This window comes from Dermochelys coriacea, chromosome 7, assembly GCF_009764565.3.
Source record: "Dermochelys coriacea isolate rDerCor1 chromosome 7, rDerCor1.pri.v4, whole genome shotgun sequence".
NCBI lineage: Eukaryota > Metazoa > Chordata > Testudines > Dermochelyidae > Dermochelys > Dermochelys coriacea.
Genome location: NC_050074.1, coordinates 127,301,145 through 127,316,348, shown reverse-complemented (window position 1 = coordinate 127,316,348; position 15,204 = coordinate 127,301,145). Strand labels below are relative to the sequence as shown.

Sequence of the window (15,204 nt, the reverse complement as noted above, 5' to 3'; positions counted from 1 at the left end):
TGGTCTCCCTGAGCACGATCATCCTGTCCCTGGATCCGAGAGACTGGTATGCTGCCCTTGACATGAAAGACGCGTACTTTCAAATAGCTATTTGGCCTGTGCGCAGATGGTGCCTATGGTTTGTGGTCAACCACAAACATTATCAGTTCACGGTCCTCCCATTCGGTCTATCAACGGCTCCCCGAGTGTTTTCCAAGTATATGTCAGTCGTAGCAGCCTTCCTCCTCAGGAGGCAGGTGCAGGTATATCCCTACCTCGATGACTGGTTAATACGGGGCACTCCAGGGAGCAGGTAGAGTCTCAAGTCCGATTAGTCAGATTCACTTTCAAGAGACAGGGACTCCTCCTTAACGTGAACAAGTCAGCCTTATCACCGACCCAAAGAATAGAATTCGTTGGGGCGATGCTGGATTCGGAATAGGCAAGGGCACTGCTGCCAGAGACCCGGTTCCAAGCCATAACATACATTATTCAAAATCTCAGGCGGTACCAGATTACTACAGCAAGAGGATGCCTGAGTCTCCTCGGCCACTTGGCAGCCTGCACTTACATGGTCCGACATGCCAGACTGAGGCTCAGACCCCTATAAGCATGGCTTGCATTGGTCTACCACCCAGGGCACAACAGTCTGGACTCAGTGATCACTGTGCCAGTGCAAATGCTTGAGTCCCTCCAATGGTGGCTCGACTCTCGGTCAGTGTGCGAGGGAGTACCTTCAACAGCCAACAGCCTCTCTGTCCCTAGTAATGGATGCGTCAGCTCTGGGTTGGGGGCTCATCTGGGAGATCTCTGAAGGCAAGGCCTATGGTTGCAGGACGAGCTCTCACTCCATATTAATATTAAGGAGTTCAAAACAGTGCTACTAGCCTGCCAGACCTTCCTGTCCTGACAACAAGGCCAGCGCATGGCAGTGGTGGTGTTGGACATGTTTTACATCAACAAACAGGGCGGAGCCCATTCCTCCCTTCTATGTCGGGAAGCCCTCCAGCTATGGGAGTTGTGCATAGCCCACTCCATTCACCTGGAGGCGTCACATCTCCAGGGAGTGCAGAACGAGCTAGCGGATCACCTCAGCAGGTCGTTCCACAATGAGTGGTCTGTCTGTCCGGATGTCATACATTCCATACATTCCCCAAGGTGGGGTTTCCCCAAGTAGATCTGTTTGCCACCCGGAGCAACAGAAAGTGCCCAACATTCTGCTCCTTCCAGAAACACAGCCTGGGCTAGATCTCGGATGTGTTCATGCTACCCTCGGGGAACTGCCTTGTGTATGCCTTTCCAACGGTCCCACTCGTACACAAGGTACTGCTCAAGATCCGCAGAGACAAGGCAGAAATAATTCTGTTGGCCCCAGCATGGCCACGCCAACACTGGCACACCACGCTTCTGGAGCTGTCTGGGGACACCCTGATCCTGCTACCGCTTTACCCAGATCTCATCACCCAGAACCACAGTCATCTTCACCATCCAGATTTCCAGTCCCTCCATCTCACGGCATGGAAGCTTCATGGTTAAACCCAATGGCGCTTCTGTGCTCGGAACTGGTAAGGTAGGTTCTGCTCGGCAGCAGGAAACCATCCACCAGGGCCACTTATCTAGATAAGTGGAAGAGGTTCACTTGCTGATGTGCCCAGCATCGCACACCTCCACTCCAGGCACCTGTACCACTCGTCCTGGAGTACCTCCCGCACCTGAAACAACAGGGCCTAGCAGGGTCATCCATCAGGGTGCACCTCGCTGCTATCTCTGCCTTCCAACCAGGAAAGTTGGGGCGTTCCGTCTTTGCCAACTCTATGGTAGGCCGTTTCCTCAAGGGCCTGGAAAGATTATATCCACAGACTCAGCGACCTGTGCCTGCATGGGACCTTAATCTGGTCCTCTCCAGACTAACGGGGTCCCCTTTTGAGCCATTGGCGACTTGCTCTCTTCTGAACTTGTCATGGAAGGTGGCATTGCTGGTTGCCATCACATCGACTAGGAAGGTGTCCAAGTTAAAAGCGCTAATCTCTGACCCACCCTATACGGTCTTCCACAAGGACAAGGTGCAACTCAGACCTCACCCAGCCTTCCTTCCCAAGGTGGTGTCCTAATTTCATACTAGCCAAGACATTTTTCTACCAGTCTTCTATCCAAAGCCTCATACCAGTGCATAGGAGCAGAGGCTTCATTCACCAGATGTCCAGCATGCACTAGCATTCTACATCGAAAGCACTAACCTTTCAGGAAATTGAACCAACTGTTCGTTGCTGTGGCAGACTGGATGAAAGGGCTCCTGGTCTTTTCCCAACATATTTCTTTCTGGATCAGGGACTGCATCTGCACATGCTACGAGCTGGCTAAAGTCCCAGCCCCAGTTGTTACGGCACATTCCACAAGGCACAAGTCTCGTCAGCAACTTTCCTGGCCCAGAGCCCGATTCAGAAAATCTGCAGAGCAGCAACCTGGTCATCGGTGCATACGTTTACCACTCACCAGCATTCCAGAGATGATGTGGCATTCGACAGAGCGGTGCTCCAGTCAGCAATTCCTGAACTCCGACCCCACCTCCGGGGGAGAGCTTGGGAGTCACCTAATTGGAATGGACATGAACAAGCACTTGAAGAATTAAAAATGGTTACTTACCTTCTCGGAACTGTTGTTCTTTGAGATGTGTTGATCACGTCCATTCCAATACTCACCCTTCTTCCGGAGTAGCTGGCAAGAAGGAACTGAAGGGGGGTCGGGTCAGCAGGGTCATATATTGAGCGCCATGAAGGTGCCACTCCCAGGGACTCCACAGCCAACCCAATGGGAGTTGCTAAGGGAAAACTTTCCGACGACCATGTACACGGCACATGCACACCTGACCGGAACGGACGTGAACAACACATCTCGAAGAACAACAGTTACAAGGAGGTGACAGAGTAGCAGTCGTGTTAGTCTGTATTCACAAAAAAGAAAAGGAGTACTTGTGGCACCTTAGAGACTAAAAAATGTATTTGAGCATAAGCTTTCGTGAGCTACAGAAATGAGCGGTAGCTCACGAAAGCTTTTGCTCAAATAAATTTGTTAGTCTCTAAGGCGCCACAAGTACTCCTTTTCTTTTTTACAAGAAGGTGAGTAGCTGTTTTTTTTTTTCCATGTGCCCAGGAAGAATCCAACAACAGAAAACAGGTTTGTTGCTCATAGTTCCCAGCTTCTTTCCAACCAACACTCTACCCAAAAGTGCGCACTCCTGCTCTCTCTCTCACTCAGCTTTTTCTCAGGGTCACACAATAAGTGCTTCTTTGGCTGTCTCTGGGACTTCCTTGGGGCCTTCTCTGTGGTGTTTCTCCTGCCTCTCTCTCTCACCCCCCACCCTACCTCCAACAATACCCAGCCCTCTGTGTTTGCATTCAGTCCCCAGTCAAACCCCTCAGCCCATATAGCTCAGATTCCTAACCAGCCTTTGTAAACAGCCTGTGTTTTGGGTGTTGGCTCCTGCTGTTTCAGATGTGTCTATTCCATAAAGGAGTTTAGGTTCTTTTTACATTTGTTCTGAGTGACAGGCAGCTGTTTCAGCCACCAGCTTCCACGAAGTTTCACCCACCCCCAGCATAAGGATGTGAACACTTGATAGAGGAGGAATTCTTAGCAGTCTATTAGACAAGCTTTAAGGCTGGGTTTAATAAGAGGGTTGCTATTGATGTCTCTGCAGTAGAGGTTAGGAGTAATATGCAGGGTTCACTATGGGCTGTAGGGCTCGATTAAGAGAGCATGAAATGGAATGTCTTATTCTTCCCCTTCTCCCCAGGTCTGGGGATCTCGGGTTACTCCCAGGACACAGAGAAAGCTGGCCTCTCCCTCCAGCAATGCATAAAAAGAGCTCAGGAAGTGGTTCCAGAACAGCAGCACGGAGAAACCCCTGTCTACCTTGGGGCTACAGCTGGAATGCGGCTGCTCAGGTACTGCAGACATATAACCTTCACCTTCTCTCAGGCCTGGTCTACACTACACAGTTAGGTGTAATGTCAGTGTGTACACACTTCAGCCTTGCTCCTACCAGTGTAAGTGCCCTACTACACCAACATAATGACTCCACCTCCATGAGAGGCATATGGCTTACCTCAGTGTAGTTAGGGTGACATAGTGTCTGTGTAAACATGCCGACTGTTGGCTGTCTTGTCAATTTCACAGCAGATACCCTCAGGGATAGGAAATACCAAGGGCTGATTTCATAACTGGTGCCCCTCAATAGACTGGCATGGGACCGCGCTGGCCCCACACTTCACCAGCTTGTGTCCTGTTCAGTCCCTCTTCTTCCCATCCACGGCAATGGCTCAGCCACATGTGAGCCCATCCTGCGTGTAGAACAGAACCTTCTGACCAGGGAACCATTGGGAATGAGTGTTCCTGTGTCTGAAACACGAAGGGATATCCAGGATTCCTCAATCAGTCCTTGCTATCTCTGCCTCACACAATGTGCCTCTCTCTTCTCCTCACCTTAGATTCCCCCTGCTCTCCCCATCCAGGCTTCTCCCTCTCTTTGGCTCTCTTTCTGTTTCCTCCCTTCACCACGCTGCTCTGACCCCTTTCCCTGCCCTGACTTTCTTTCCCCATACAGTGGCCCATGCACTGTACTGGCCCCATTACAGGGACGCTCAGACGGTGGTTGTATCATCCCAAACTGGCCCATATGAGTGGATGTCTGGGCATCTCTTGCATCCTAGTGAAACGGAGGCATATCCCCATCCCTACTTCCGGCACCTTGGCTGGTCAGGTTACTCTCAGATGAGTATTGCCTACAGAGACTCCATGAAGGTAGACTGTGGTATGCTGTTTCTTTTCTAACAGCAATACAAGGGCTTGTGAGGGGAATCCCGGGCTGTGATGTCTAAGTCTGCGATTCTTTCATGGAGGTCGTGGAAGTCACAGATTCCGTGACTTTCTGTGATCTCCGTGACTTCCGCAGAGGCTGGTGTGGCTGACTCCAGGGCTTCACTGGCTTCTGCTGGAGCAACCCGGGGCCAGCTGCTCTGGCGGTACCTGGGGCCAGCCACACTGGACATTGCTCGGGAGGCTCCGAGTAGCTGGCTCGGGTACCGCGCAAGCAGCAGCTGGTCCCGAGACCACCCAAGCAGCGCTCCCGCGGGCTGCACCGGGGCCAGCAGCACCGGACACTGCTCAGGAGGCTCCAAACAGCTGGCTCTGAGGACCGCTGGAACAGCGGCTGGTGTGGCTGGCTCTGGGGACTGTCCAAGCAGCGGTCCTGGGGGTGCCCTGGGGACCACCCAAGCAGCAGTGGTCCCAGATCAGCTGGAGCAGTGGCTTGGGGTGCCTGGAAGCTGCCCAGAGAGCAGTGTCCGGGAGCAGCAATGGGGGGGCAGTCAACCCCCAGCACTGGAGCAGCCCCCCCACACCCCAGCAAGGGCCCCCAAGAGCAGTGGGGCCCAGAAGTAGAGATTTAGTCACGGGTATTTTTGGTAAAACTCATGGGCAGGTCACAGGCTCTGAATTTTTATTTATTGCCCATGACCTGTCCAGAAATACCCATGACTAAAATACATGTGCCTAAACGTTAGCCTTAGTGATGTCCTCTAATGGGTGTGCTCAGAGGTGTGTGCCTGTGGGGATTCCTGCCCTGCTTCAGGAAGTGACTGCTGTTGTCGGTGGCAACTGAGTGAGCATCAGAAACAGCGGTGGACAAGCTGGGATGGTGAGACAGTAAGGAATGATGTCACTGAGAACATCTAGTGTGTTAGATCCAGCTTGCACTTCTGTCTTACCAAAAGTGTGTCCTGGGGGGTAGAATAAAACCAACAGGCTGCTGAGAGCTTCTAGACCGGAGTCACTCAGTCCTTTGCTCTATACATCCAGCTTGCAGAACAGAAGTATAGCTGACAGAGTCCTCTCTGCAGTGGAGAAGACGCTGCACTCATCCCCCTTCAACTTCCAGGGTGCCAGAGTCATCAGTGGTCAGGAAGAAGGAGCCTATGGCTGGATCACCATTAATTACCTGTTGGGCAACTTCAAGCAGGTAACGTGTCCAATAGCTGGGGCAGGTGTAGTACTCCAGAAATGTGGGGAGTGGGATGTTGTAAACCATACTTGGCAAGAGGACTTCCGCCAGCACTGGCTTCTTTTACAACCCCTTTTACCAGGGGTCAGAAAGTGACCACACACAATTCTTCAGCAATCCAGCTTCCCAGGGCTTGTTAGGAAACTAAATGCATCAGCTCTCACATGCGAGGTGGTGTCATGATGGGCTCCACACCATTGGTACAAGCACAATTTGTCAGTGCATGGGAACAGAAAGCTTCTAGAATTCCTCCTGCAGTTTCAGCTACACAAGCTATCCTCCTTAATTTCCTGTCCTAAATCACTGCTGTGTTCTTTTAAACAGTTACTGTGTTCCACCCCAGAGTGGGAGCATTTCAGTGGCAGAATGATTCCTCTGTATTGTTGGTAAAGTGTTCGGGGTTCTGTGGCATACACGGCACTAGAGAGAGGTGTGTCATTTTTTTTTTACTATCTCTCATAGGGATCGTTCAGTTGCAGATTGCGTGTTGTAACCCTCCCATGGACACTCACTGTACATCATCTCCTCTCTCTTTTGAACCCTCATTTTGCCCCTTTACCTGTTCTCCCCACAACCTGTGCCCTGCTCCAGGTCCCCATGCCTCCCTTCTGCCCTGTGCTACCTCCCTCTCTCTCTCCTCCCAACCTTTCCCCTTATTCCTGTTTCTCTCACCCCCAGACCGGGAGCCTTGTCTCATTGTCCCTGTTTTCTTTTAAGCCTGGCTGGCTGAACTTTGTGCCTCACCTGAGATCCAGCAGGGGGACATCAGGGGCCCTGGACCTTGGTGGAGCCTCCACGCAGATCACCTTTGTACCGGACCAAGAGCCAACTGAATCTCAAGAGAACTCACTGCACTTTCGTCTCTATGGCAAGAACTACAATGTGTATACACACAGCTTCCTGTGCTATGGGAAGGACCAGGCTCTGCGCCTGAAGCTGGCCAGTGACCTACAGGCAAGTGTGAGAGCTCCAGGGCCAGTACCTGTGGGGCTGAGAGTTTCTGGAGCCTCCCGACCTTTGGCATGTTGCTTTTTGCACACACCACTGTGATTCAGCCCGGTGTGGCTGGAACCTGAGCCTCACAACAGTGGATTTCATTGGGGAAGTCTCATTATCCCTGACTTACAACCAGGAACAAAGGCCAGAGGTTTCAAATGTGGCCACCAATTTGGGGTGCCTCAGTTCTTGGGTACCCAGCTTGGAGATGTCAGGGGTCTGGTTTTGGGGGTGTTGAGTACCCACAGCTCTGACTGAAAGCAGCAGGAGCTGTGGGTGCTCAGCACCTCTGGAAATCAGGCCCAAAGTATCTCAAATTCCCACTCATTCTGAGTGCCTAACTTTGGAAATATAGCTGCAAATGACTTGCCTGCAGCCACGCAGGAGGCCTGTGATGGAGCATGACACAGAAAGCAGGACTCCTGAGCACAGAGGATGAGTTTGTGGTTGGTATGAGAATCCTGGCATGTTATATCTGTCCCCAGTCCCAGGGAAGCTTTTTTAGGTCAGTACATCCTGTTGCTGTTTTCATGGTCCCGTTCTCTGGAACTGAGTGCCAATGGCCTGGTTTTTTTTACCTGCAGAGCACGCGGAATGGCAGCCTCCTGGATCCCTGCTTTCATCCAGGATATTTGAGGATTATGAATATAAGTGACCTCTATACGAACCCCTGTATAGCTAATGGTGAGCAGCAGCTTCCATTCACACAGCTTCACCTTCAGGGGAATGGGGATTACCAAAGGTGCCGAAAGACCATCCAGAAGATCTTCAACACTAGCCATTGCCCTTACTCCAGCTGCTCCTTCAATGGGATTTTCCTGCCTCCATTACAAGGGGAGTTTGGGGTGAGTCTGGATGCCCGGCGGCATGCTCTAACCCAGAGCAGACACGAAGAGACTGCTTAGGTTATGTTCCCGGGGGCTGGAGGGAAGACTGTGAGGCACTTTGGGGGGGGGCTCTTTATAGTGTGGACTGAGCCTGTAAATGCCACCAGAGGAGGAAACCACATGATTCAAAAGCAGAGAAGACAAGAGCCAGACTTGTGGGAGGGGAAAGGCATAGATTGTGACAGGGAGCCTGGGGACTGGGACTGGAGAGGGGAAAGAGAGAGAAACTGGGAATGGGAGCTGGGGAGAGACCAGGACTGGGAACCAGGGGAGGGAGGGAGATTAGTAGAGAGCAGGGGAATGGAGAATGTGACTGCCTGGGCAAGGAAACTGGAAACTCATCTGACCTAGTTATAACAAATCTGGTTTGAGTTGTGTCCACACAGCAGACTTTTAACATCACAGCCATATGTCCATAAGTTTGTGTCCCCCCACCTCCCACACTGCCTGTGTTTGTGTTTGTGCATTCTGGAGAGAGAAAGTGCCCAGAGGTCAGATACCCAGAGTGGCACTGGTAGCTTACGGGGCAGTGAACTCTGAGATGATCTACACAGCAAAATAATGCCACAAGACCTGGTGACAGGCGGCCAGCCTGGACCTCTGCCAGGGCCAATGCACTCTTAGCTGCCATAATCACTAACCAGTCTGAGCCATGTTGTGCATGGGACATAGACCCCTTCTGCCATGTCCTTTCTAACCTGCCTCAGTTCTCTTTCTCTCCCACCCCCAGCTCTTCATCCCATTCTTATTCTCCTTAACTAGTCAGTCCAGTCTCCACTTCTCAGATGCCTCATCCCCAACCCACTCCTCTTGCCCTCCAGAGTCCCAGTCTCCCCCCTCCACCATCAGTCCCTGTCTCTTTGCCCAGCCAATCCCAGTCCCCATGCCCCAGCTTCTCATCCAATCTGTCTTTCCCACCACCCCACACAGTCTCCCAGTCTCAGTTGTCTTGCCCAACCAGTCCAAGCCTCCACACCCTCTTGCACAGTTCTCACTACCAGTTTCCTTGCCCAGGCAGTCGCATTCTCCATTCCCCTGCTCTTTACTAATCTCCCTCCCTCCCCTGGTTCCCAGTCCTGGTCTCTCCCTAGCTCCCATTCCCAGTTTCTCTCTCTTTCCCCTCTCCAGTCCCAGTTCCCCAGGCTCCCTGTCACAATCTATGCCTTTCCCCTCCCACAAATCTGGCTCTTGTCTTCTCTGCTTTTGAATCATGTGGTTTCCTCCTCCATGCTGCCTGGGCACCATTAGGAGAGTAATTCAGAGCAGAAAAAAGACAGGCTTCTTGCTCTCAGTTCCGGTGCCCACCTTGGGCTGGCCCACAGCAGCCAGTAGCTGTAATTGCAGGAAAAGTCTGGCTTCACCCCTGCAGCCCTGATTTGAACATACTCAGTTGTTCTGTGGGGATGATGCATGCACAGACTGACACATGGAGGAACTGTAAGGGGAGGAAACATGCTCAGTGTGCACAGAATCTTTGGACATTTTAGCTGCTAATCGCTATTGCTTCTCAAGGAAACAGTTACCAGAATTTTTTAACATCAGAAAACACTCTATTTTTCCCGAAATTCATTCTTAGAAACAGCTGAAACATTTTGCCTGAAACTTCAAAAAACAAAACAAACACCCTCCCCCGCAACACACTAGCTTGAGTTAGACACTCAGTGTGGGAACTTTCAAGTTTGGCAAAATTATAAGCAACTGAAAAGAGGCTCTTATAATGGGAAGTGTCATGCAAACGTAACAATAGGCAGTGCTACCAACCTCACCTATAATAGGAGGCAGTGATTGAGTCACTCTCCTTTGCTCCACCCCCATGAGAGTGTGAATACTTGGCACCTATAATCCTGACCCAGCCAGCTGCAAAACTCTCTCCCCAGACACCCAGATGTGCAGCCCATGGGCATGTTCATGAAGCCCTATGCAAGCTGGAATGCACCCGTGCGCTGGGATTTCTATTTACGCAAACACTTTGGATTCACAGAGGGAAACCCATGCTCTGGAGTTTCATTGCTCGGATTTGGACTCTGCTTTCCATACTAAGGCTAAGCAGATTTAAAATTTTCTCCCCTTCCAGGCATTTTCTGCTTTCTACTTTGTGATGAACTTTTTAAACCTGACGACAGAGAAGAGCCCAGTCCCTCTGGACAAAGTGACAAGCACCGTGGAAAGATTCTGCTCCAGACCTTGGCACGAGGTAAGAGAGTGACCGGCTGCAGCAGCGTGAGGCTCTTGCTCTGCGATAGCACCCAGGAGTCAGGGATGAGCCCTGGTGGTGATGGCTGTGTGTGGGAGCCAGACAGCAGGTGTACTTCCCCCTCACAAACCGTTTCTAGGGAACGTCTAGACTTGCCATTGTGTGGAATCCTCCCTATGCCGATTTACAGCACATGTACCTTCTCCTTTGGCAACAAGAAGAAAGCCAAGGAAAGTGTGGGCCCCTTACTGAATGAGGGAGGCAAGCTAGTGACAGAGGATGTGGAAAAAGCTAATGTACTCAATGCTTTTTTTGCCTCTGTTTTCACTAACAAGGTCAGCTCCCAGACTGCTGTGCTGGGCAACACAAAATGGGGAAGAGATGGCCAGCCCTCTGTAGAGATAGAGGTGGTTAGGGACTATTTAGAAAAGCTGGACGTGCACAAGTCCATGGGGCCGGACGAATTGCATCCGAGAGTGCTGAAGGAATTGGCGGCTGTGATTGCAGAGCCCTTGGCCATTATCTTTGAAAACTCGTGGCGAACGGGGGAAGTCCCGGATGACTGGAAAAAGGCTAATGTAGTGCCCATCTTTAAAAAAGGGAAGAAGGAGGATCCTGGGAACTACAGGCCGGTCAGCCTCACCTCAGTCCCTGGAAAAATCATGGAGCAGGTCCTCAAAGAATCAATCCTGAAGCACTTAGAGGAGAGGAAAGTGATCAGGAACAGTCAGCATGGATTCACCAAGGGAAGGTCATGCCTGACTAATCTAATCGCCTTTTATGATGAGATTACTGGTTCTGTGGATGAAGGGAAAGCAGTGGATGTATTGTTTCTTGACTTTAGCAAAGCTTTTGACACGGTCTCCCACAGCATTCTTGTCAGCAAGTTAAGGAAGTATGGGCTGGATGAATGCACTATAAGGTGGGTAGAAAGCTGGCTAGATTGTCGGGCTCAACGGGTAGTGATCAATGGCTCCATGTCTAGTTGGCAGCCGGTGTCAAGTGGAGTGCCCCAGGGGTCGGTCCTGGGGCCCGTTTTGTTCAATATCTTCATAAATGATCTGGAGGATGGTGTGGATTGCACTCTCAGCAAATTTGCGGATGATACTAAACTGGGAGGAGTGGTAGATACGCTGGAGGGGAGGGATAGGATACAGAAGGACCTAGACAAATTGGAGGATTGGGCCAAAAGAAATCTAATGAGGTTCAATAAGGATAAATGCAGGGTCCTGCACTTAGGATGGAAGAATCCAATGCACCGCTACAGACTAGGGACCGAATGGCTCGGCAGCAGTTCTGCGGAAAAGGACCTAGGGGTGACAGTGGACGAGAAGCTGGATATGAGTCAGCAGTGTGCCCTTGTTGCCAAGAAGGCCAATGGCATTTTGGGTTGTATAAGTAGGGGCATAGCGAGCAGATCGAGGGACGTGATCGTTCCCCTCTATTCGACACTGGTGAGGCCTCATCTGGAGTACTGTGTCCAGTTTTGGGCCCCACACTACAGGAAGGATGTGGATAAATTGGAAAGAGTACAACGAAGGGCAACAAAAATGATTAGGGGTCTAGAGCACATGACTTATGAGGAGAGGCTGAGGGAGCTGGGATTGTTTAGTCTGCAGAAGAGAAGAATGAGGGGGGATTTGATAGCTGCTTTCAACTACCTGAAAGGGGGTTTCAAAGAGGATGGCTCTAGACTGTTCTCAATGGTAGCAGATGACAGAACGAGGAGTAATGGTCTCAAGTTGCAATGGGGGAGGTTTAGATTGGATATTAGGAAAAACTTTTTCACTAAGAGGGTGGTGAAACACTGGAATGCGTTACCTAGGGAGGTGGTAGAATCTCCTTCCTTAGAGGTTTTTAAGGTCAGGCTTGACAAAGCCCTAGCTGGGATGATTTAACTGGGACTTGGTCCTGCTTTGAGCAGGGGGTTGGACTAGATGACCTTCTGGGGTCCCTTCCAACCCTGATATTCTATGATTCTATGATTCTATGATTCCTGCATTCTGGCGCTGCTTGCTGTGGTGTCTGTAGGAGTCCTTTCCTGCTCTGCTTTTGACTAAGTGACATCTCTACTGGTGAGAAGCTGTTAGGAGGAGCCCACACATACATAAATACTTCCCACCATTCATTCAGTGCTAGGGGAGAACTTCTGAAGCATCTGGCACTGCTAGAATCTAGATTAATGCTAATGATGGAGTGGGCAGATGCTACCAGCACCTGGAGAGAGGTCTGTGGTGCAAACAGGCCTGTGGTAACCATGTGGAGCAGCAAGCAAATGATGTCTTTGTCTTGCTCCAGGTAAAGGCAGAATTTCCCAAGATAAAAGAGAAGTACCTGAGTGAATATTGTTTCTCCGGGACCTACATCCTCTCCCTCCTGGAGAATGGCTATGGATTCACTACAGAGAAATGGCAAAGCATCCAGTTCCTTGGAAAGGTAACTTCACATGTGCGGAGAGTTTTTAGATAGGGAGGGCTATGCATTTGACACCCACACCCTATATACCACCCCCTCTCTGTTGGGCTATAACACTTGTGACACCATCTTCACCCTGCCCTCTCCCACACACATACACAGACACCTTGCCCCATACCACCGCCCCTAGAAGAGACCTGACCCTCTGAGCTCTCTTGTCCATACCAACCCACTCCCTGTACATTCCTTTGTCCTGATAGGTAATTCGGGTCTTGTCCTCTTTTCCAGATTGGCAGCAGTGACGCAGGCTGGACTCTGGGCTACATGCTGAACCTGACAAACATGATCCCTGCAGAGAAGCCCCCGACACGCCCTCTCTCCCATGCCAGTTATGTGGGGCTCATGGTGTTCTGCTCTCTCGTGTTGGTGGCTGTGCTCCTGCTTGGGTGGCTTACCTTCCACAAACCGAAGTGCCTGCAGAAGGGACTCATTTAGGGAGAGGCAAATCCCGCAGTGGAGGCTGTAATGGGCCCCTGCCACACCAGCTGTCATACAGAGTTCTGAGGTCACCTGCAGAGCCAGCCTTATGCAGCAGAGTCGGTCCTGCCTTTCACTGAAGCTACTGCCTGTACAAGGGCATTCAGTCTTCTCCTCTGGCTCACACCTGCTTTGATGGATGCTGGGATACTACAGGCTCCTCTTCTCTGTGGAGATGTATCTTGTTGGGGTCCCTTCTTGAATGGGTCACATGAAGCAGCAGCTTTCCAGTTCCCTTTGCTGCTTGTTCTTTTTGGTCTTGCTTAGGGAGAGACAGCAGTAATCCCTGAGGGAACTGCTGCGACTTGGAAGCACCAAGCTGGCTGTGGGGCTAATCTCAGAATTACGCAGGAAGCTATTGCACTATGCAGAGATCTATTTTCTTTCCTTGGGAGGCAATCCCCACAGCTGCTCAGAGCCTGTCTGAGCAGGGCATCTGCACCAGCACAAACCAAGCTTGCTGCCCTTGGCCCCCTTCAGTTCCTCAGGAGCATGCTGTATCCTAGCTCTGCCTATCATGCAAAACCTTCTGGATCCCAGCTGCCCACTGCTTAGATGGCCACACAGCCGAACACCAATATGGGACAAGCAGATGTGAGGGAGAAGGAACAGAAGATGTTGGGTCTGGAGGAGGCCAGCAGCCTTGGCTGAGCCCTGGCAACAGACCTGAAATACTAGGAGGCAAAATGTTCCTTCCACAGAAGATTGTTGTATATATGAAAGGAAACCTCTTCTCTCACCACCTTCCAGAACTTATCCCTGGCCCATAGCAGGCCTCTGTCCAGATTGAGTCTGATGTAAGGGACCTGTCTATCTGATCACACACATTCTTAGCCAGACACCACTGATCTCTCCAGGAATAACTCACATTGGGCAAGGATCATTTGCAAACAGCTGGGATTTATATTGTACCTGCAGGCAGGGTTCCCTGGACACTGAACCCTACAGCACACCTACAAGATTCCAGTGGAACCATCTCTCTGGCAATGCTAATCACACAGAAACTTAGACCCGAGGGAAGGGTGTTTAGTAGATCATGTTCCTTTAAAAGACACCTGGCAGCGTTGTAAACTGAAACATGCAAATATTGATTAATTGATTCATGCTTTGTGTTTGCGATGTGCATGAAAATTAGTCACAATCTGAAAATTCTTTCCTTTCCCCCTGCTTAGACTTACCAACTCAACCTCAAGCCCCCACACCTTCCGGCTCCTCCAAATGTACACACCAGCCCATTTTCTAGCCTTTAGTATGGGATAGCAACTGATCAGATTTCAGCTTCCTGTGAGGTCACTCTTCCCACTTTTTGCTAAAGAACTGGAGTGGAAGCTGGGACCCAACTTTGATAACAAGCAGAAAACACTGTGAGGCGTCTTCATACATCAAAAGGAGCCAGTTGCAAATCTCCTCCGATGATAGTGATCCCCCTGCTTTGGAGGCAAAAAGAAAAGGAGATTTCCCAAAGCCAGTGCTGTGGGGTAAAGGGTTGTCACATAAAGGTCTCTACTTAGTCCCCAAGCAGAGCTGTGGAGGGGAATCAGATGGAGGGAGCTTTATCCTGATCAGTACAACCTCCTTTCAGCAGACAGAGATGTATAGAGTTTAAGGTCGGAATTGTCCACTCAGATCATCTAGTCTGGCCTCCTGTATAACACTGGCCTGAGAACCTCACCCAATAATTTCAGCATCAAACCCATAACTTCTGTTTGAGCTAGAGCATATTTTTTTAGAAAGGTATCTAGTCTTGCATCAACATTAAGTGACGGAGACCCCACCACAACTGTAGGTACGTTATACTAAAGGTCAGTTACCTTCACTGTGCAAAATCTGCACCTTATTTCTAGTCTGAATTTGTCTAGCTTCAGTTTCCATCCACTGATCTCATTATGCCTCATTTACTGTCAAAAATCTCTTCCCCCTTATAGGTACTTGTAGACCATCATAAAGTTACCTCTGAACCTTCTCTTGGATAAACTAAATAGAGCTACTCTAGACTCACTCTAAGGCAGCTTTTCTAGACCTCAAGGCGTTTTTGTCGCTCTTTATTGAATACTTTCCAATATCTGAACATCCTTTTTTTTGAAGCATTGACATGCTGTATACAGAGGTAAGACCTCACCCCTACTTTTGCTTGATAT

The 15,204-nt window shown here is 50.3% G+C and overlaps 1 protein-coding gene across 5 annotated transcripts in view; it reads left to right on the top strand.

The window, feature by feature from the left end:
• The window catches only part of ENTPD1 (ectonucleoside triphosphate diphosphohydrolase 1), a 112,404-nt gene extending 98,237 nt beyond the window's left edge, over nt 1-14,167 (top strand). For all 5 annotated transcript variants that reach the window (XM_043518266.1, XM_043518265.1, XM_043518264.1 and 2 more), the window contains 7 exons: nt 3,773-3,923; nt 5,836-5,995; nt 6,755-6,991; nt 7,618-7,878; nt 9,995-10,114; nt 12,413-12,550; nt 12,818-14,167. In XM_043518266.1, coding sequence (XP_043374201.1) covers nt 3,773-3,923; nt 5,836-5,995; nt 6,755-6,991; nt 7,618-7,878; nt 9,995-10,114; nt 12,413-12,550; nt 12,818-13,024 — 1,274 coding nt within the window. In that variant the 3' untranslated portion in view covers nt 13,025-14,167. The remainder of the gene's footprint in view (nt 1-3,772; nt 3,924-5,835; nt 5,996-6,754; nt 6,992-7,617; nt 7,879-9,994; nt 10,115-12,412; nt 12,551-12,817) is intronic.
• The last annotated feature ends 1,037 nt before the right edge of the window (nt 14,168-15,204 follow it).